The sequence below is a fragment of the Lissotriton vulgaris genome, chromosome 3_1 (genome assembly GCF_964263255.1).
Source record: "Lissotriton vulgaris chromosome 3_1, aLisVul1.2, whole genome shotgun sequence".
Lineage (NCBI taxonomy): Eukaryota > Metazoa > Chordata > Amphibia > Caudata > Salamandridae > Lissotriton > Lissotriton vulgaris.
Window position 1 is genome coordinate 1,148,175,110 of NC_141689.1, and position 23,700 is coordinate 1,148,198,809.

Genomic DNA, 23,700 nt, shown 5'->3' on the forward strand with positions numbered 1-23,700 from the left:
CCAGGATCAGTCTAGGGCGGGATCTTCATCTGTATTAACAATTTTGCTCCGCTCCACGTTGGAAGCTGCCCAGTACTAGGGGCACAAGGAGTTACAAGGTGCTACAAGGAGGGCTGGAGGGCTGGAAGGAAGGTCTGGAAGGATCTGAACAAGCTGGATATCATCCCAGGAGGGAAAATCCAGCCAGGGAAACCAGCCACACCAGCCAAAATCACCCAAAACCAGTTAAATCTGAATAACAGCGAAGCAGACAACCAGACAAAAACACCTACACCGACACAAACTAGGAATAATGAGTCATTACTGACTTTTATCAATCCCAATTATTAACAATTAATCCAAGAAAACCAAGATATCAAATAATTAAGGAAATTTGCATCAAAGCATACTAGAACAAAAAGAACAAAAACAAAGCAAAGCAATTAAAAGTAAGCAACCCCTGGAGGTGTGCAAGTAACTCTACAAGAGACATACAAGCAGACAGACGAGCATCAACAAGAGATCACAAAATTCATAATCAGTACAATTAAGCAAGCACGAATCAGCCGGACGTGTCCCATAAGACCCATAATAACAGGGCCAAAGCACGCAATGAGGTCAGGGAAAATCAGGAAAGCAATAGCCAGTGCCCTGGCAAAACGGCGCAGGACCAACAAGGACAAATCTATAAACACTACAGTCAACTTGCTGACGGAACAGGAAGAGCCCCTATTAGTAGACCCAACGCCAGGAGGGACTGGCTTATGAACCAGCAAAACAGAAAGAAAGTGCTCCCAACCAAAAATGTACACTATCTTCTCATTTCTGAAAGAACCTGGCGCTTTCCTAAGTACCTCAAACAGCAATATTAAGGGCCTGCCCTCGCCAATGGAGCCTGAGGGGTGCTCTCGAAACTCCACCATAGGAAGAGAAGAAAACAAAAAACGTGGAAAAACGTGGAACTCGCACACCCCCAAGGAAAGTAGCGTACAAACTGGAAGGCTCGACAATGGCGACTGCAGGGCGGATAACGACATAAATACATGTTCTAGCAACAAAATGGGTTACCTGCTTGAGCCAAAGATTGTAATACAGACAAATGTGCAGTCATTTACTATAACAACAGGGTCTGAGAATAGCAGCTATGAAACCAACACTAATAGCAAAACCGACCTATTTAGAACCGCCGAGCCAAAAACTCCAAGTCCGACAGTTATGGAGCCTCCAAAGGTGCATGATAAAACAGAATCTAACCCAGGAGGCAACACCAGCACCAAGGAGGTGGCTCCCGCTGCAGACCAGGAGCAGGAAATAGATCTGGGGATTCAGACAGACCAGAAACACGACCACACAGGAGGGTGCAGAGAGACTGAAAACTGCTGGAAAGAGAGCAAACAGAGGTAATCAAACTCGCAGAAACTGACCTAATCCAGGCACATGACCAACTAGATGCCCCAAACATCGAAGATAACTCCCAGCTAACAACAGAGGAGCGGGAGAGGCTAGTAGCTTCATATTCACAAGCTATCAGTCAGGCCGACGACATCACAGCAGACAGCAAACGAGACTCTGACACAATCCCAACAACTGAAGAACACCCAAAAAGTGCTGAAGTATTGTGGTCGTCCTTGTTAAACACGCTTCAAATATCAATAAAGGCTATGCAGTACCACTCGGAAAAAATGGATACCCAACCATCCCTCTTAAATTTCTTGGCCATACATGTAGCCAAAATTGACAACAAGCAGGCAGACATGAATGGCATGATTAAGAGGGTACAAGCGGAAACAAAAATAGAGCAGCCGAGTTGTGCCTGCTACTTAATCGTGGATAAACTCACAACAATCCCACAACTCCTGGGAGCCATCCTGTCGGATCTAAAAAAGACAACGGAAAATGCAAGCAAAATCAACCCAGAATTTGGGAAAGATGCATCTAAACAATACCTCAGACATTTAAGAGAACAGTCAGACATTGCAAATCCGCAGAACACACGAACTACGTCAAACAGCCAAAGAGGAGAATGAGAGTCAAACAGCCCAACCTGCCCGGAAGTTAGCAAACATACTCATGAAACCTATGCAGTAGTCACAGGGAAACCCCCAAGGCAGCCTACCGACAATCAAAGGAGAGAAGCAGCGGTGCAAGCGAGCATACAGCTAGGCCGTACACAGGGGCAAGCATCAGACACTTCTATTCTCCAAAGTCCCCATAACGAAAACACTTGGAAAGTAAGGAAGAACTCACGACAGAAAACAAAAGAGCTCGAAAACAAAAAAGGAAGGGAAGAAAAAAGACTGCCTATATAAAAACATTCTTTAAAAGGACAACTACGACCACAGAAGAAGAAGAAGAAGTAGCTGAAACAGAAAGCCAACCCACGATTATAAATACATCTCCGGTCAAGGAGAGGGTAAAGACTATACAAAGGGAGAATCCCACCCATTCAACTTCAAGGGGAGGACTGTCGGAAGATGGAAGCAAGGGTTCTCCCCGAAACAGGGATCCATAGTAGTTTACAATATGGTAAACCGAGAAGGGCAGGGGAAAGAGCCAATACCTGGCAAGAGACATGACTGCACACAGACTGAAATAATCACTGAAGATCGCAAAAGAAGGGAGGTCGGGCAGGCGGAACCCGATAGAGGCATAATTCTGTTCATTCCTGAATATAAGTCTAGAGGCAGAGGGGACACCCTCAATCGAGGCAAAATCTAATGCCTACTATCAACTTTCAGCAGTCTGACCGATATCAGCACTAAAGATTTAGAGGCAGTGGAATTTACCCATTGTAACCATCTGTCAGATCATGAGGTTACAAAAACAACATGGACGAGGAACGAAACAGCAACGAGAATAATGGAATCAGAATCCCACTTTCTAACTTGGGGGATACACCTAAAAATAATGGAAAAAATAGGGTACCCGAAACCACTACGCCAGGCATACAATGAGCGACAAGGGGGCCAGAAGCCTATCAGTCTCAAGAATGAATTCTCAGACCAATAGGCAAGTGCAAGGGTCACTTGGACAAGAGGACTGGAACTGGATAGCAAGGACAATCAACATAAGGGCCCCAAAGTCTTGACAAAATACTCAAAGGAATCCCGTATTACAACAACAACTAAGAATATGTTCCTGGAATATAAATGGCATAGGGAACAAAAAAGATGACACTCAGCTTTTTCTCTACCTCCAAAAATTCGATATAATTTCCCTCCAGGAGACCTGGCTAGACCAACCGCATCAAATCCAGGGCTTTAATTCATATCATCTCCCATCGACAAGAAACGCCAAATATGGTCACCTAAAAGGTGGCCTAACAATATACACCGCTATAAAAATCTTCAACGAACCTAAGAATAAAAACGCGAAACAGTCAGGCAACAATAGCACACTCACAATGGAACTGGAAGTTAGGGGAAAAGATCAAAAACAAAAGTTAATATTGATGAATGTATACTTACATCCCCGGGAGAAAAAAGCTGGAATGAACCTGCTGACAGAAGAGCTGGCAAAAACACTGGCAGAGGTGGCAACACCCAATCTTATAGTAACAGGGGATTTTAATATGTTCCTTGGAGGGCCCCAAATAAGGGATACACTCCTGGAAGACTAGTTTCGGACCTGGGACATACCACAACAAGCGACAAGTAAATGGGATAAACAAAATCGGCGGACAAGGGTCAGTGTAAAGGACCTAGAACACCTCAACCTGGCAGCTCTAAACGGCCGCTTCATAAATGATAGCACCCCCGTCAGTCATTTTCCACAACTCGACCGTCAGCTCTACCTTAGAGGTCACATTTTCATCTCTTCAACTTTTTGGGAAAGTCACGGACTTCCAAATAGGCACAACGTCAGTCAGCGACCATCAGCCGCAAGAATTTACCCTCAACTTCCAGGGGGTTGTGCTATCAACGCCAGCAACAAATTTAGGATACTCGCTCTCGGTGGCACAGAAAAGAATAAAATGTAACACGGCCAACTTGGAAGGCTTCATAATTGACGCAAAAAGCCGGTGGGAAAAAAGCAGTGCAAACCAGACTAACTATCTAAGTCCCTGGGAGCAATTTACAAGCAGTCTTGGACAGGCACATACAAGGAAAGCTAAGACCCACACAACGTTGGATTCCTGCGGTCGCCAAAGACAAAAAAGCATCCTGAATTAATGGGCAGTTACGACAAGGCCAAAAACCAAAATATCCATATAAAGCTCCTTAAAAGAAACATTAACAAACTACAGCGGAAACTACAACGAGACGGACCAGACATTGCGGCTCAAAAGGAACTGCAAAAACTAAAACAAAGCAAAAAGAGAATAGTTTGGCAGGGAAAAAGGGAAGCAGAGGAAGAGCTATGGGCTAGGCTTCTTCATGACGCAAAAGGATACAACACAAGCGGAAGATTCTGGAAAACAGTCAACACACTCCAGAATTCCAGAAGTCCCAGTATTGATTCTTACTTAACTGAGGAAGCATGGACCAATTACCTCCAGCCCCACCTCAATACTGCGCCAAACTGTGCCATAACTAGGCGACTAGAAAAAGACAGAAAAACTCAAGCATGCACCCCACAACTGGCCTCTACATCACTGGCGCTCACCGAAAAACAAATCATAGGCAGGATTTCGAAAGGGAAGCCGGAGGGGGCTCCAGGTCCCAATGGGGTCCCTCCTATTTTGTATAAACAAAATCCGGAATACTGGGCAGCAGCCTTACTGGCACTTTTTAAACAGATTACAGACACCGCAACAATTCCAGCATCATGGAAAGGCTCTTTAATAGCGCCAATTCACAAGAAAGGCAATGCACAGGACCCCAAAAACTACAGACTTGTAGCCTTAATTGACAATGAGTAAGCATGGGCTGAAAATTCGTTCCGCTCGCGGAATTTGCGGACTTTTCGCGATTTTGTAAAATCCGCAAATCAGCGGGGACGAATTTTCAGCCAAGCACTTACATGGTTACAGCAGCAGGTGCAAAAGTTGAAGCTCATTTTTTGTAACCTTTTACAAAAGGGTTACAAAGAAATTAACTTCAACTTGGGCACCTGCTGCTGTAATCCTGTAAGTGCTTCCTGGCGCCTCGTTGCCTAATTGCAACTATTCTCTGACCCTGCTCTGACCCTTGAAGCAGGGTTAGAGAATAGTTACAAGTAGGCAATGAGGCGCCTGTCACGAAAATTAAACCTCAACAGGAAGCACTGACAGATATAAAAACAAGCATTTGCAATGCAATTGGTCTCGCATTAGGAAAGTTTGAGCTATTGGTCTTGTAAATGACATTTTTTTTTAACTTATGTGTTGGTTTTGAAAATAGCTAAATTAATAGCTTTGTCATTTACAATGCCAATAGTTATAACTTTCGCAAATGTGACACCTATAGCATTTGTAATGCAACATGTTTTGTATTTACATGACTTAGATGTATTGATATTACAAATCACAATGGCTTTTAATTTTTTTAACTAATTAATACTTAAATAAAAGTGATTTTAATTTATAATGGCAATAGCTTAAACTTTTGTAAATAACTTCTGTGAAGATTATGTTCAGTGTATTTTATTGTGACGAAAATCCAAGAACAGAAGTGAAATATTAACATCTTTTTGTGACATTTGTAATAAAGCTTGAAACATTGAGAGAACATATTTGAACCAGTGGTTGCGCCGATTGATGCTGTGGTGGTGACGAGTGGTGCTGTGGTGGTGCTGAGTGATAATGTGGTGGCGCTGAGTGATGCTGTGGTGATGCTGAGTGATGCTGTGGTGGCGCTGAGTGATGCTGTGGTGATGCTGAGTGGTGCTGTGGTGGTGCTGAGTGATGCTTTGGTGCTGCTGAGTGATGCTGTGGTGCTGCTGTGGTGGTGCTGAGTGATAATGTGGTGGCACTGAGTGATGCTGTGGTGGCCCTGAGGGATGCTGTGGTGGTGCTGAGTGGTGCTGTTGTGGTGCTGAGTGGTGCTGTGGTGCTGCTGAGTGATAATGTGGTGGTGCTGAGTGATGCTGTGGGGGTGCTGAGTGATGCTGTGGTGGTACTGAGTGGTGCTATGGTGGTGCTGAGTGATGCTGTGGTGGTGCTGCTGAGTGATGCTGTTTTGGTGCTGAGTGATGCTGTGGTGGTGCTGAGTGGTGCTTTGGTGGGGCTGAGTGATAATGTGGTGGTACTGAGTGATAATGTGGTGGTGCTGAGTGATGCTGGGGTAGCGCTGAGTGATGATGTGGTGATGCAGAGGGCAGAAAGGCACAAAAGCAGTCTAACAAAAGGCAGAAGGGCAGAAAAACGAGTCTAACAGAGGGCAGAAGGGCACAAAAAAACAGTCTAACAGAGGACAGAAGGGCAGAAAAACAAGGGGAAAACGAGTTTAACAGAGGGCAGAAGGGCACAGAAAACGAGTCTCACAGAGGGCAGAAGGGCACAAAAACAAGGGAATAACAGAGGGCAGAAGGGCATAAAAAACGAGTCTAACAGGGGGAAGAATGAAACCCGCCCTGCGTGTTTGTCCACGAACATGCCACCTTTTTGTGCAATACCTCTACTCAACTGGAGTACTTTCTACTGTCTAATCAGTAAGTGCTCCCTCGTTGGCTAAATGTATAGGGGCAGATTTACAATAACTGGCGCATCCCCAGGGATGCGCCAGTTATTGTGCGCCGCAGCTCCGCCACCCATGGTGCGCCGCATTTGCAATGCGGCGCACCATGTGGCAAAAACGACACAGATGTGTCACGCATCTGTGCCATAAAAACAGCGCATTGCTGGAGCTGCGTGGCAATGCTCTGGGGGGCCCTATCTCCCCAATGCTGCGTCATGCCTTGCGCCTGCTTCAAGCAGGCGCAGGGTTTTGACGCAGCATTGGCCTAAAAGTGACTGAGTGAAATCTTGTAGATTTCACTCAGCCACTTTTAGGAGGCGTTCCTGCGCAGGAACGCCCTCCCCTGCGCCGGAACGCCTCCTGATGGCGCAGGGCTTAACAACGTGACGCATCTCTCAGATGCGTCACGTTGTTAATACCCAGCACCATGGCGCATCTTTTGTGCTGCCGCTGCATCACAAAAGTGACGTAACTGCGGCGCCAAAGAGGCGCAAGCGGCTTGTAAATCTGTCCCATAGTGCTTTTACAACACTGTAGCTGCGTAAAGGGCCAGAAGATGGGTCTCCAGTGACCATGTGTGCCTGTGCCTGTGTTACAGGCACATATGGTCACTGGAGACACATCGTCTGGCCCTTTACGCAGCTGCAGTGTAGTAAAAGCACTATACATTTACCCAATGAGGGAGCACTTACTGGATTAGCCAGTAGAAAGTACTCCAGGGCAAATCGCAATAAAATCTGCGATTTCACGGGAAAATTCACGAATTAGCAGATTATTTTGCGATTTCGCAGGGAAATCCGCGAAATCGCGGAACGCGAATTCGCAAATTTCGCCCATGCTTAACAATGAGACCAAATATTATGCTGGTCTTCTCCTAGAGGAGCTCTTGGAATGGTCGAATGAAAACGCTGTAATCCCTATCACCCAGACATAATTCTGTAAACAAATGGTTACTACATCAAACATCTTGGCTCTATCACTCCTTATTGATGCCGTTAAGACAGCCAATCTGCCCCTGTACGTATGCTTTATCGATTTTACCTCAACGTTCGACAACATCAATAGAAATTTACTATGGTCGAAGCTGGAAGAAAGGAAAATTCCACCTGGGTTACTAACACAGCTGATTTTACTATACACGGATACATGGGTCCAGGAAATCTCCTGTCAAGGAAAATACAGACAACAAAGAGCCTTAAACAAGGGTGTGTGTTAGCGCCGACATTATTTAACATCTTTATGTCTGACCTTGCACAGAAGCTGGACAAAACTAACTGTCACGCCCCAAGCATAGGTGGTCTTACCCTTTCTAATCTAATGTACGCTGATGACATTGTGCTAATCAGTAGGGCTACAACATCTAATCAGCACAACTTTCAATTATTCAACAGTAAATAGCCTAAGCATACATTTTTCAAAAACAAAAATAATGAGAATAAACGCTAAGACATCATCAGCAAGGTTCTGCTGGTACATGGGAGGGCTCACACTGGAAACAGTGGAGGAATACAAATACCTGGGCGTAAATGTGGACAGAAAGGGCTCATTTCAACAACAAAAGGAAGCAATAAAACTGAGGGGAACCAGCATAGCGATTGTACTAAGGAGTCTCAAAATGAAAACAGTCTGCCGTAGCTTCACCCCCCTGCTTCAATTGATTCATGCAAAATTAACTCCGGCCATAACTCATGGAAGCGAATGCTTCCATGGGAGGGACGCACACCTATTGAACAGCACAATAGCGAAGGCCATGAGAATGATTTTCAGCCTGCCCAATTACACCTCGAAGGCATGAATAAGGCTGGAGTTCCGGCTGAGAAATCAAACGGTGGAACAAATGGGTGCCTATGCCAGAAGATGGCAAAATATCCAGGGAGTAGAAGACGCAAGTCTGAATCATTATCTATGGAAAAAGATAGAAAGCAAGGGCAACGGCGCAGCCGCACAATATCTAAAGCTTTCAATAAACACCTTGTGCCTACATGAAGCCTGGAAGTGCAGCAGGTCCCACAATACCTTCAAACAGCTAGTCAACAAATCAGTAAGATCAATCTCGTTAATAGAGGACAAATCAAGCCTAGCCAACAGGACTCATGGTTGGATAGTTATCCAAAGCTACACAAGCAGCCTCTGTTAAAGCTATTTAGGAGTTGGGCTCACCAGGCGCACAAAGGAGAAGTTCTTACGTTTAGGGCTGGGCTTACTTCCATCACAAAACCACCTCCACCCATGGAAAAGGCCCCATGAGACAATGAACTGCCGAATATGTGGGAACGCAAAAGAAGACATCCTGCACCTTATATGCACCTGCAAAGGTCTAGACAAAGAGCGCAGATTTCATCTAAAACCGTGCCTTAATAAGCTGGGAATAAGAACATGCCGGCAAGCGGTCAAGGTTTGCTTCGATGGAAAAAACATTCAACTAACAAGCCACCTTGTCAAATTCTTAGAGAAAGCAGAAAAGAAACAAGAATGACAGAAGGCAGGCAATGGACAAACAATCCCAAAGGGGCAAAGAACATCGAAGTAACCACTCAATATGGGCAAGGTACAGCTACCCGAACATAAGCCAGCATATAACATAATAGCAGAAGTTGATTGCTATGAACTAATAGACTCCTTCGAATAACAATTTCTTATGCACCAAGCCTACATTACAGCGCGGCTTAAACCCAGGAGCAAGACTTTTAAGACAGCCACCGTAGGCTAAATATTTTTTAATCCATGCCCAGTGTGTAAGAAGTGTAATTCTCTGTAGAAAGTTTTATTTGCCACATGAAGCTACTATCATTTTATGTCTATTTTTAATAATTATATTTAAATATTGTATAACATGTTACTCTTTGCAACGGTTTTAATTAACTGAGCAATACAGATTTACTTACTAAGGAGAGAGTAACAATATCACAGTGTTTAATCTGATGTGAGAACACGTTAAAAAACTGTGAGAAACAGGAAACCATACGCAGATTGTGCACACACTGCGTCAACAGGGATCCTTATCAACACTAAACAGTCAAAACTATTCCATGGAACAGAAAGATAGTGTTAGCGACCTCTTCATCTCTCATTTATGGCTATCCCTTCTCCCTCATATATTGGTCTGGATAAATCCAATATGTAAATCCAGTATTACCTCCCATATAATAGCCCCTTACAGACGTCAGCACACAGCGAAACTCCATACACAGGGAGACAGATCAGCAGCTCTGGTTACGTGATCTGTTAATTCATATTCTGATGAGGTTTGCCTTTAAATTGGGCATTAAACCTATTGCCTAGTCGCCCACACTAATGCTAAAACAATTTCAACTGCAGTGTATGGCTCAGGGATCTGGGCTATAGGAGAGAAGAGTGTCCTACAGACAACAGAAATTACCCTTTTAAGGACATTGCTGGCAGTACCCCACTGTATCCTGGCATCTATTGTGCATTGGGAGTTGGGCGTGGATTTACTCTTGGATATCCTTGAAACAAAACCCCTAGTATTGTGGTGATCCATTTGGTCCAAACAAGAAACTCTGTTCGCTAAGTAAATTCTTTAGGACTGTATGGGTTTAGATATGATGAATAGAATCCCGTGGTTATGTGATATAAAACAGACCCTGTTGGGCTTGGACCAGTTTAAGAGTGATTTGTGGTTTCATCCAGAGGATTTCTCACAGTATTTACAAAACGAAATTAGAGAGCATGTGCTGGAAGCCTGTTGTGAGAAGAGGGAACAAGAAGACCTTCCAAAGGTTACAGTGGGGTGGTAGAGAGTATGGAATGAACAGTCAGGTTGTAAACTGTACCTTATGATAGTCAACAATGAAGAGCACAGGTATCTTTCAACTTGCATCCAACTTTTCATTTTCCATTTCTTGATTGCATTCCTCAAAAATGAGAACTGGGCCACTATTACTGGAAAATGTCCCTGTGATAATTGATCGGAACAGTCCACTCATCACATTGCACTTTTATGTAAATTTTATCTTATCCCCAGGAAATCTCTTCCTAAACCATTGTTTTTACTAGAGAGAATTATTTACCATCAGGCAGCTTCTACATTCTTGTATGAATTAGGGGACGCAAAAGTATGCTACATAGTTGCCCTATTTCTTTTCAGAATAATCCGCATTAGCGCTTTCTTAGGCAAATAGGAAATATGAAAACGTAATACGGGTTAGTATGCTAATTTTAATTCCATTCTTCGCCTTACTGGTGATACCATTAGGTCTTCATGGTTAAATGCTAACAGTGCCTATAGAATTCAACTTTAACCTTTTGATTATAATTGGATTAAGTGTATTTATGCATGACGATTGTATATAATTCTATTTTCTTCACATTTATTGTTTTATTTGAACTGTCTTGGCACTGTGTGAATTCTGGTTTTAGGTGATTTCTGTTTTTTTAACAACACTGTAATAATTTATTGCTTTATTTTGCGCTTTTATGGCTCAGACATTTGTGCAGAATAAAGCTTGATCTGACTCTGAATTCATATGATAATATTCCAATATCTATAAATTATGGTATTTTATGGAACATTAGGGAATTCTTTCTTTATATATATATCTCCAGATAATGGATGCAAGGAATAAGGTATTGTACCATGTTTTATTGCACTGAAAAATAATCTTATAAAGAATTGAAATACAATATCTCACTTTGACTTAGGTCAAGAAAATATATCAACATGAACAGCGTCTTATGAATGGCAACCATACAGTTGACCTTCTGTTAAGAGACTTTCAGAAGAATTACCGTATGTACGTGTACCCAGTTCACTGGCAATTTAGTCAGCTTGACCATCACCCAGCAGACCGGTAAGAAGTATTTGTTTTCTTGATCAGATAAATACTGAATAAAAAAAAAGAGTTTTGTCTTGATAGTATCTAAACACTGATGCATTTCGCACAGGAGGTCAAATCACAAGTCATTATTCTGTGAGGTTTATTAGAACATTTGTGGGGAAAAAAACGATTACATTATTTTTATTCCTTCTGTGTGTAACCCTCGTTTTGTCTTCATGACACACAATTTTCTATTGTCCTTTATTGATCAGTTACTGTTAGACCTGGCATCATTGGCGTGGGACTCTCTTCCATTTTTTCTGTTGCCTCGTGTGTTTTTGCTGGTGTTAGATGCCTTGGGCACTGTGCCACTGCTGTCCAGTGCCACAGTGCAAGTGCTCCCTACTGTAAATGAATTACTTGATTAGTGATTCCCTGATTGACTTATTTGTTACTTGTCAGACCCTAGTATAGTGCACTGAGTGTGCCCAGGGTGTGTAAATCCAAATGCTGCTACCCACAGAAGCAGCCTTGTAAAATGTGTCTAAGGTCTGCCATTGCAGAGCCTATGTGCAGTCTGGTACTGTCATGCTGACTGGGCAAGTGCACCCACTTGCCAGTACCTAAACCTTCTCTTTTCTTCATATCAGACACCCCTATAGTAGGCCCAAGTGCAAGGTGCATTGTAAGTATAAGCTAGGACAAGCCCTGGTGTGTTTGGTATGTCCTAATAGTGAATTACAGCAATTTTTGTTTTTCACTATTGCAAGGCTACCTGTTCTCCATAGGCCAGAATGGGCAGTAGATTTTTACATTCTTATAAGCCTACCTGACTCAGAGAACATGGTAGAAATTCGAGTTTAGTATGCCTGAACTCAGAATGATAAAATGCATCTTTTAGTGAAGTTGGTGTTAACAGTCTGTGTTTGAAAATACCACTTTTAGAAAGTAGGTATTTTCTTATCTATATATCCAAAGCCTGCCTCTGCTAGGTTGTGTATTACTTGTCTGGTGTTTGAGTGACAGGGCTGGGGGATTCCAAGAGACAGAACGAGTCAGCCCAGTGGTAAATAGAGACATCTGCATCTAGATGGGTGGGAGGAGTTGCACCTGAACCTTGAATAGGGCTGTGCCTGCCTTCCACAATGCTGGCTCCACCTCCTGGGGTGCGGCTGATGTCTCTGCCCTGCACAGTGAAAGAAGAGAAGGGATGCTGTCAACAAAGTGCTCCAGGGCTGTGCTTTCCCTCCACAATGCTGGCTTCACCTCCTGTGGGGCATCTGATGTTTCTGCCATGTAAACAGAGTGCTGCAGAACTGGTTTGGACTGGGCAATGGCCCCTCTCCCCTCAGAGAACAAAGGATGCTGGGGTATAAATATTGGGACCCTGGTCCCAAGAAATGAGATCACTTTTGGACTACAAGAAGAAACCTTTACTGAGGAGAGGAACCTGAAGAAACTGAGGAGAGACTATCCCTAAGCTGAAGTGCTGCTTCGGGGATTGACCTGCAGTGGTTGCCTGACTGCCAAAGAAAGGAGAAAGGAACTTTGTGTGCTTTATTTCAACTTGTGTAGGATCTCCAAGAGCTTGAGAGAAGAGCTTGCCTCCTGCTGAAGTCTCAGGGATAACAGACTGCAACCCCCAGCTCCTTAAGAGTTCTTTGGAAGTGCCTGCTGCAGTTTTGGGCCTTCTGAGGGACTGTGTCGCAAGGAGCTGGAAGCGTGACTCAAGAGGGAGAAGCATGTCGCCATCGCATCATGAATGTCGGCGCTGTAGCAGACGCATTGCACTGCATCTCAAGAAACGTCCTGCAACCCCGAAGAAGCCTGTCGCCATCACAGCCGCTGCCGTCGCATCGTGGATGTCGCTTGTGCGTCACTTATTATCACATAAAAGTGATGCAACAGTGGCACAAGGGGCTTGTAAAGAAGCCCCTGAGAGTTCAGCACTAACAAGATGGATAGATACCAGCATCAACAGAGCAAAGGAAGTCTTCTCCATTGTAAAGGAACTCACCACACCCGCTGTCATTTCTATGCCCATCATCGCCTCTCCGGGGTTCTGCTCCCAGCTCACACTTTTCTTCTACCATAGATTAAGCACTATCTATGACAACGTTGCTCTCAACAAACACTTCCATCAAGGCAACTAACCTTGGAAATTAAAATAGCTTACTAAGAATCTCCCTGACCTGTTGACCTACAGTCACCCACACTGAAACCACCACTATCATGAAAAGCACCCACTCTGAGCCCCATCGGACCCTTGCCCGCACTTCACCTTCACAAGAGAACTTGAGTCCATCTGCACCACCTTCACCTTGATCTTCAATGACTCCCTAACCACAGCTACCTTCCAAGACCCTTGAATAACACAGCCATCTTGCCACTACTGAAGAAAATCACACCAGCAGATCTTATCAACAAGAGATTAGCAACTAACTGGACAACAACCACCTCTAGGACCCAACCTAATCAGGCTTCAGATCAAATCACAGTTCAGAAAACTGACATCATTGCCGCAACTGACAACATCTGGACGATCATGGACCAAAGCACAACCTTGGGTCATCCTCCTTGACCTCTCCATGGCTTTCAATACCATCTCCCATTTCGATCCTTATCCAATAACTTCAGCATTCAGGAATTCGGGGAACAGTCCTTAGTAGATCAGCTCCTTCCTCACAGGACGCCTAGAGAAAGTCAGCCTACCTTCATACAGTTCTGAAACCACTGAGCTGGTCTGTGAAATCCCCGAGTGATCATCACTCAGCCTCACGCTCTTCAATTTCTATATGGCCCCATTTGCCAACATCATTCAAACCATTGTAATCAAGATCATCCGATATGCCGATGACACGCAAATCGTTCTCTTCCTCTAAAAGAACACCACCAACATGCAAGCAAAGTTAATCAAGTACATGTCAGAAGTTGCCCTCTAGATAAACTTAAACTGCCTCAAGCTCAACTCATACAAGATTGAGGTAATACTCTTTGAAAAAGACTTGACTCTATGGTCCTTAACCTGGTGGCCATCAGAACTTGGTTCCACGTCAACACCTTTTAGCCAAGTCATGAAAATTGTGGTTGACAACAAACTATCAATGGTCAGCCAAGCCATCTTCGTTACCACCTCCTGCTTCCAACAATCAAGATCCTAATGAAAATACTCTGGTGGCTCCCCTTCACATCTGCCTAACAATCACTCAAGCACTAATCACCAGCAAGCTAGACTATGGAAATACACTTTACATCGGAATCTCCTCCCAAGTCACCAAGTGGCTCCAGATAATCCAGAATCCAGAATTTAGACTCACACTCAACCTCCCTCTATGCATCCACATCTCTCTCTATCTCAGAGACCTGAACTGGCTCCCCATACACGAATATGTGCAGTTCAAAGTACTCACACTCACATACAAAGTACTATACACTTTAGGCGTTACCTACCTGAACAATGCATCCGTTTCAAACCCTCAACAGACACCTCTGCTAAGCAAACCTTCTGCTCTCTGGTGTCCCCCGCATCTGAAGAGCCAGAGCCAGTGACTGCACCTCCTCGTACCTGGCTCCTAAAGTCTCGAACATTATCCTCCTTCATGATAGGGCCATCAGCTCATTCTTAGAATTCAGGAAGAAACTAAAAACGTGGTTCTTCTTATTCTGACACAGAACACGCAGGAAGCAACCCACTTCTCATCAGCAGCAGAATACCCAATTGAGTGAGTTGTGTGTTTTTTAAATACACATATACGGCCAGATTCATCATTGTGAAGTTTTGTGAGTCTGAAATAGCGATTCATAAGGAATCGCTATTCCAGACTCGCAAAACTGGATTCATGTAGGATTCGCAATATTTTTTGCGATTCCTACAGATTCTTTATTTGTGATTAGCTAATGAGATTGCGATTTCAAGGGTGCAGGGGTGTCCAAAGGACACCCTGTAACACCCCTGAAATTTCAAATTGCACAAATGTTACACACACACACATGTCCAAAAGACATGTGTGTATGTAACATGCAACTTAGAAAAATGCTTTTAAAAGCATTTTTCCAAGTTTTCGCTATTTACCACGAGGTTTGACCTCACGGTAAATAGCGGGCCAAAATTGCGAATTCGCAATTTTTAAATGTTTCAAGAATAGCATTTAAGGAATCTCTAATAGAGATTCCTTAAATGCTATTCCTCGCAAATTTGGGAGTTCTGAAATAGCGAAATTTGCATTTGGGATGATGAATCCCAAATGCAAAAATTGCACTCGTAAAGGGCCAGATTCTCAAAATCTGGCCCTTTGCGAGCGCAATTACCTTTCATGAATCAGGCTGATAGTAACATAACTTCTAACTTCTTCTGGATTTATCACATCAGCTTCTTCCACTTGCCTCATCGCCCTGGATGTCCTTTGAGATACGCAACACAACACAGTATTTCCAGCAAATCGCATATCATGCATCATGAGGTAGGCATCAAATGTGTCTGCATCAAGTCCAGTAAATTGAATTTATTCCTGAAGTCACATTTTTTTGTGTTAATTCCCATGGATATGAAATCCTTGCCATTGACTGCACTCTCCATTCATGGTCTAGATTTCCTATTTTCTGTGGTGGAAGGTCACCATGTCAAGGCTATATTCCAATAAAAACCGAGTGGCAAACTAGGCCCTCTCAGGTAGATTCATGAAAGAAAAATCGTCTCGCAAAGGGCCAGATTCTGCGAACCTGACCCTTTGCGAGCGCAATTTTTGCATTTGGGATTCATCATCCCAAATGCAAAAATCGGTAATTGTGAAATCGCATATTTGCGAGGAATTGCATTTAAGGAATCACTATTTGAGATTCCTTTAATGCAATTCATTAACCATTTTTAATTTGCAAATTCGCTATTTCTGGCGAGGTCATACCTCGTGGTAAATAGCAAAAACTTAGAAAAATGCATTTAAATGCATTTTTCTAAGTTGCATGTTACACACACACTTGTCCTTTGGACATGTGTGTGCGCAACACCAATGTATATTACATTTCAGGGGTGCTACAGGGTGTCCTTTGGACACCCCTGGCACCCTTGAAATCGCATCCTTATTTGCCTTTAGGCCCATAGGAATGAATGGGGAGTTATTCCTTATTTGCGATTAGCAATTTGCTAATTGCAAATAAGGAATGTGTAGGAATCGCAATTTATTTAGCAATTCCTACATGAATCCCGTTTTGCAAGTCCTTAATAGCGATTCCTTAATAATCGCTATTAAGGACTCGCAAAACAGCACTATGATGAATCTAGCTGTCTGTCTTTACACTGAAGTTGTTGATCAATATTCAATGTTCTAATTTATAGGCACTGTCATTTTTGCTGTGTTTGTTCTCTTTGCAGGCGCTTGTCGCATTCAGAGCTAGCTCCTCTGCGGGCTCCTTTGGTTCCCATGGAGCACTGCATAACCGAATTCTTCAAGGAATGCAATACAGACAATGACAAATTTGTTTCGTTGGAGGAATGGTGCCATTGCTTTGGAATTAAAGACGGTAATGTACAAACATGCATAATTGGAATTCTTTATTAATGAATATCCTTTATATGTGGCCTCACTTTAGGTAAAACAATGAACAATTTGACTTGGAAAGGCAGCTGTTCCGATTTCCAATGTTTTGTCAAAGGATTGTTGCCAGGAAGCTTTGATTTGTTTGGATTTTTTTGTAGTTATCTCAGACTACAATGAAAATTACTTGATTTTGATACAGTGATTTATAACATAATGGCCCCCCGTATGAGTTCCTTGTTATATCTGCAGGGACATTTCACTGCTGCTGTTGGTGATCCTGGGACTTATCCACTTAAGAGATAACAGGCATTACAAGTAAAAGTTATTGGCAAATGACCTCAGAGACCCAATAGCTCCTGCCTGGCCCGTGGCCCCCTGAACAGGATCTAAGAGAACTGCTCTTCATTTTTATTGCAGTTATTCGTGAGATTTCCAGACAAGTTACTGAATTGAAAAACCTACCCAAGATGAATAACCACAACCTAGAGAATGAAAAAGATGAGTGATCAACATATGGTCTATGATTAGAAAGAGAATAATAATTATAGTAATCAGTGATACATAAATGAACAAATAGGTAACAATAAAAAGCCAAACTGAAAATTGGAGTAAACAGCAAGTGATCTATAACAACGGCGCATCCATTACTACAGCATTTAAACGATCAGGTGAATACGCAAACAATGACAAATATATCAATCAGAAAGATTTTAAAGACCATTGAATAATGACTGACAAGACAAATGAACAGTGATCAGAGAGCCTTATCAAGGACCAGAGAGAGATATGCCAAAGAATAAACTACATCTATCTGCCAGAGGAAACCTTACCATGACAATGCGGAAAAGGGCACACCAAGATTTCAGCAGCATGCATATTTGAACCAATAAAGCTATCTTAGGAATGATGGGGTCCTAGGTTCTGCTTGGGATCTCTATAAGTGCGGATGAGGCTGTGACAGCACTAAAAAGGTGATGGCTTACCAGGCCCTAGGATGGAAGGGTAAAAGCTTGTTATATACAGAAGAGGAGCTCTGCCTGTTGATCAGATGTCAGACTCTCAATGGCTACATGAAGCCGTAAAGAGCAATGTCAACCTCCCCACCACTCGCAATCCTCGTCCTCTTTTCAAAATGGACTAGCACCTCTGGGGACTCCTTGCATCTACCCTACCACTCTGATTCCCACAAATGTGTTCAGCTGCACACAGACTCCTCAAGATCAGCTCAATGGCCTGCAATGGCTGTGACTTCTTCAATGGTCATTCTTCATCAATTTCCTGTCAATGTAGGAAAAAGCCAACATTGGGAGACAGTAATTCAGATACCTCTGAAGAGCAGTGCTGAAGGTAGATAACACTTCAGCAATCCCTGTAAAGTTGTCACCAGTATGACAACAATGGGAGGATTGAGGCTGAGAGAGTGAGGAAGAGTGCAGGGGAGGGAAAAGAGAAAAGGAGAATGTGATTTATTTTAAATTTCAGTATGGAGCAAAGTGCTTGGCATTGAGGCTGATAAGAAACGGGAATGTAAAAAAAGTAAAAACTTTTTAGAGGTAGTAGAAGGTGTTGTTCTAATGTCTTTACAATTGGGTTCTCCTGTTTGCAACCTTACAAAATGCCTGAGATGGTAACAACTACAAGCTGACATATGGCTTTAAGTTTCCCTGCCTTTTCTTAATGTGCCTCCAATAAAATTGTAAAACCTTATATGTGGCAAACGGATTGTTTACTTGTTCAAAAAAATAAAATCAAAGCACCAGCAGATAAACTGATCTGCTTCCTGCTGTCAAGGTCACAGCCTTCATTAAAACATTGGAGGGCATCCTTAAAGGAATGTATGGTAGTCACTGTGTGTAATGAATCTTTTAATCTTTTAACCTTTTAAGTCTGCAAAAGCCAAAGAGTCGTCTTCAGAGAACTTAGCAACATTTGTATTGGATTCAGAGTCACGTGGTGGGAATTTGTTTTCTGGAATTTGCTTACATTCCCTCAGAGTATCCCTGATAGTGTAATCAACATGAAAATGATAGGATCCGTGCCCTCGGTTGAACATGAGTCCAGCTCTGCTGGCAGGGAAAGACGATGCTGTGTTTTTAAACCACTGCTCCATCTTTCACTGATGTACTCTCTAAAGCACAGGCACAAACTATCAGAGGTCACCCCATGCACCGGGTGCTTGCATTCTGTTTTGTAATTGAACGCACAAGCCAGCGCTACACGAGGCTCACCCACCTACGCCTGTGCTTTGCAAAAACGGGTAATTGACTCCCAATGCCTAATCTTCCTCTGTGCCTTTGGATTATGTAGCCTTTGCTCTACTCTGGCTAGCTTTGGGTTCCCAAAGAGCATGTCAGTGTCAGCGTGTCTCCATTTGTAGCATCTTAACACTCAGCTCATTACAGCAAAGACTCGTAGATCACCAAGATCTGGACCTCTACCTCTTGTTCATTTTTGATGTTCTCCGCCAGGGTATATCTCACTTGTTCTTAGACCCCAAGTCATGTCTCCGAGCCTATACCATGTTGCCAAAAGAGAGATCTCTCTCCACGCAAAACAAAGACAATTGAAGCATTTACACGGACAGGAATGGAGGATTATCCTCCATTTTTTCTTTCTGAAAGTGTAGTAGCACTAGCCTTGGAAAATTGTGTATGTGATTAGTAGTAAAGCTATTCAATTTACCAGACTCACCAGCATGACCTGGTAACAGGCTAGGCTGGGCTTTCTTTTTTGCCTTTTTTTTAAATTAATATTATGTATTTCCTAATCCAGAATGTTCCAGATTTTCAAATAATTAGTCAAATATGGTTCGGTAGAGGGAAGAAACATAGTTCACCCATTGGGCATCTATGTATTCAAAAATCGTATTAGTTCTCACTGTTATATTAACAACAACCAACTTTTTAACAGTGATAGCACAACAATAAATAAGAACAAAAGAAGTAGCAGCCTCTGCCTCATGGGTTACGCCTGAAGAATTGATATGTGTCTTTTACTCAAGGTAATAACATTATGGGTGTGTGTGTGTGGTGGGGGGGGGGGCAGCACATGTATAGCACAGGGACAGCCCAGTATAGGGAGCGAGAAAGAGTTTCAACACGGGTTGCCTGGCTTTCCCAGCCATCACAATGGCCTGTTTAGCAAAGACTAAATCTAGACATATGAACCTGGAGGTTTGGTTTTCAGACTGTGAAATTGGCTTAGAAGGCACAGTAGTACATCCTGGTGTATTGATTTTCCAGATAGACCATTACTGCATAATCAGCAGACAAGTTCACACCATGGGCATGAAATCAAAACTCGGCGCTATACATCATGGGCAGGTATCTACAGATGGTGTCTATATTTGTAATACTCATTTTGGTGTCAAGTGTGACTGGTGTAGGTAGTTCAGCTGGAGGAACCTGAATCCAGTGACTGGTTTTATGTATAACTGTATCACAATCAATTTTTTTTCTAATATTTACATAGCCCATATCGCCTCCCAACGCTCCTTCAGATTAGTCAATTCATTAAGCAGAGCAGCAGAAACAACAGCATAGAGACGAGATATATAATGCAAAACTGTGCCATGCATCTTCATCCCCTGGAGTACAGTGTTTGTTGGTGGCTCTACATCTCTTTCCCCCCATGTATTTTGTGCCACCCTCATCAAAGCCTCATAGGTTAACATTGGCCGTAGACTATTTCCCACTGATCTGTGCTGTGAGGGTATCATGTGTGTAGGGTACTGTTTGAATATAAATCATCAACCACCTTCAATTCAGCATCCCTTCAAAGGTGGTGATGGTGCACTCTTGCCACCAATTTAAATTCTGGAAGAAGTCATAATAGAATCTCCGGTGTAGACTAAGTGTAGGACCTCAAACGTCTCCACAATTGCTGCCAGTAAAATTGTATTGTTATAACAGCCCTTGGACAATGGGAAGGCTAGGTTAAGCTTTCTTTGTTATGTTATGTTATGAGATTTGTATAGCGCATGGCTGCCCCAGCAACGGGGTGTCCCAGTGCTGATTCCACAGATAAACGGGAAGAAGTGGGGAGTGAGGCAGAGTCTAGTCAGCTTTTCTGAAAGCCCAATGATTTTGTAAGGGAGTTCCATAGATAAGAAACTAGAGCACGGAAAGACCGACCTCCGGCCCGTGCTCTTTTAACGTGGGAAACAGTAGCCAGGTGTTGGTTCGAGGAGCACATGATACGTTTGGGAATATAAGGGGTTAGAAGGTTGGCTAAGATAGGAGGGGCTTGGTCATAAAGAATTCTATGAGAAATGCACAGGGTCTTGAATAGAATTCTCTTCACAACCGGGAGCCAGTGTAGCTTCCGAATAGATTTGGAAGTAGGGTAACATTTAGGCAGAGAGAGGAGAGTCTGAGTCGCAGCATTCTGTACTCTCTGAAGGCGACATGAAAAGATCCAATTTCCAGTCAATTTGATGAAAGATAAATTGCTTTACTGGAGAGTCAAGGTAGATACCTCCAGCACAGCTTCACAGCTCACAAACCAACTCCTATAATCAAAAGCTAATATTCCATCCTAGCAGCATAACTAACATTCTAATGATGACATGCAGAAGTGCCAACTCCACACATCTACTTACTTAATATATATTGAACAAAAATGTATACATTTTTACATATAAAAAAACTTAAATGAATATGATAAAATTTCAATTTTTTACATTCCAAAAATATCAATTTTCAGAAACATGTACTGGAGCACGACATTCACATATGTTTCCAGTAATTTCCATTATTTACATTCCAAAAATAACAATTTTCAGAAACATGTACTGGAGCATGACATTTACATATGTTCCCAGTACTCCAGGCTGATCCATCAGAAAGAATAACATTTATTTTTACAGACTTCCCTTGTATCGGTGCAGAAAACTTGCTGTCACCCTTTGTAGTTACACCACCACGTTTTATGGTCACCCAGTCACCAATTCTAAATTCTATTTCTTTCACAGCCTTTGTTTCATTATAATACTTAGCAGACTCAGTTTGCATTTTAAATACTTTGGCGCCTATTAGGATGACGGGCTGGGGATTGGGACCGCCCGCCATAAGGGCGGGGGTCCCGTGGGGTATTAGGATGTGCCCGCCACATCCTGCATTTTTAGCATTGTGGCGGGCGGTGCTGAGAGCAACGCCAGTCAAAATGCTAACAATGCATTTCAGCATTTGCATAAACAAAGTGTCAGGCACCGCGCGGTGCCTGCCGCTTTGTTTATGCAAATGAAGGGGGGTACTACAGGTACCCCCCGTGTGCAACCCCCACCCCTCCTTCCCCAGAGTGAAGACCAATGCCGCCACGGAAAGGCATGTCTGAAAGCCCATGCTAATATGGCTGGCGGTGTCTAATAGACACTGCACCGCCACCATATTGAAGGTGACCGGGGCGGAAAAGCGGTGGACGGTCTTTCCATCCGCTGCCGTCCCCCCGCCATTCTAATATTCTGGAGAGGATGTTGGGCGGAATGCCACCGCCGGGCAGACGGTGGCTACCGCCAGCCTGGCGGGGGCAATCCGCCCGACATCATAATGGGCCCCCTAATCTTCGACCGCACTTCTGTCAACCACACACAATTTTTCATTTTCAACCAACCAGGAACCTCTTTGACACCAGGTTCACGTCCTTTCAAAGATAAATGGAGAAACTCCTGCTATTGAATGAGGTGTAATTCTATAGGACCATACCAATTTTTTCAATTCTTCACGCCATGATAATCCATTAGCTAGGGTCAACTGGATATTATCCATAATTAGTCGGTTAATTAGTTACACCAAACCATTGGCTTGGGGCCTAAACAGAGCAACTTTCTCATGAATAATCCCAAATGTAGAAAGAAATTCCAGCATATCTCTCCACACCAGCTGAACACCATTATCTGACACCAATGTCTTAGGTATCCCTTCATTCATAAACACTCTTTCCATAAAATCAACAACCCTTTGAGTAGTTATACATTCTGTGCTCTCTACTACAAACCACTTGGAATGGTAGTCAACAATGACCATCAAAAATCTACTGCGAGAACCAAGCTTAGCAATTGGCCCTAGAAAATCAATTGCCACTCTTTTCTATGGACGTTTAGGAAAAGATGTACACACCAGTGGAGGTTGCCTTATAACTTTTGTTTTATCCGCTTGAACAAAAGCATAACTAAGCATGGGCGAATTTTGCGAATCTCGCGTTCGCGAATTTTGCGGATTTGCGAGCTCGCAATCCGCAAAATCCGCGAATTCTCGCGAATTTGCAGATTTTTTTTTTGTGTGTTTGCGCGGGTTTCTGCCAGTTCGCGAGGGTTTTGTACAATGTCGCAAATTGCGAACTTACCTGTCGGGTCGCAAGTTTCGCAAACTTGTTGTTTCTACGTGTCCAGCCTGTTTGGGACACTCTTCTTCATCACTGCCACTCTCTGTCACCACTGCCACTCTCTGACTACTCATGCCACCCTCTGGCCCACCCATGCCACCCTCTGTTTCATCACAGCACCCTCTGGTTGTCCAATCAGTGTACATTATTGTGGCAACGCAAGCACACCTTCCCTGCCTCAAGTGACCTGAATTAATTTGGGGCTGATTAATGTGTCACAGAATATTTTTTTAGCTGGCACCTGCTTCCTTAGTGCTTCCTGATTAGTGATCTTTTGAACTTGCTAAGTGCTTTCATTGTTGCAAAATTAGTTACAACACCTGCCCTGCCCCAACTGACAATAATGAGTTAGGGGCTGAATAATGGATTTGAACCTCCAGCCTGGCTCCTGCTTGTCTCCCTTAGCTGTAATTCAGGACCTTTGTGGCATAT

The 23,700-nt window shown here is 43.2% G+C and overlaps 1 protein-coding gene across 1 annotated transcript in view; it reads left to right on the forward strand.

Annotated features, from left to right (window-relative positions):
• LOC147727586 (uncharacterized) overlaps window positions 1-23,700 on the forward strand; it is a 335,530-nt gene that overhangs the window by 293,566 nt on the left and 18,264 nt on the right. Inside the window, exons 9-10 of the mRNA XM_086963650.1 lie at window positions 11,238-11,386; window positions 16,722-16,870. Of these exons, the coding sequence (XP_086819776.1) occupies window positions 11,238-11,386; window positions 16,722-16,870 (298 nt within the window). The remainder of the gene's footprint in view (window positions 1-11,237; window positions 11,387-16,721; window positions 16,871-23,700) is intronic.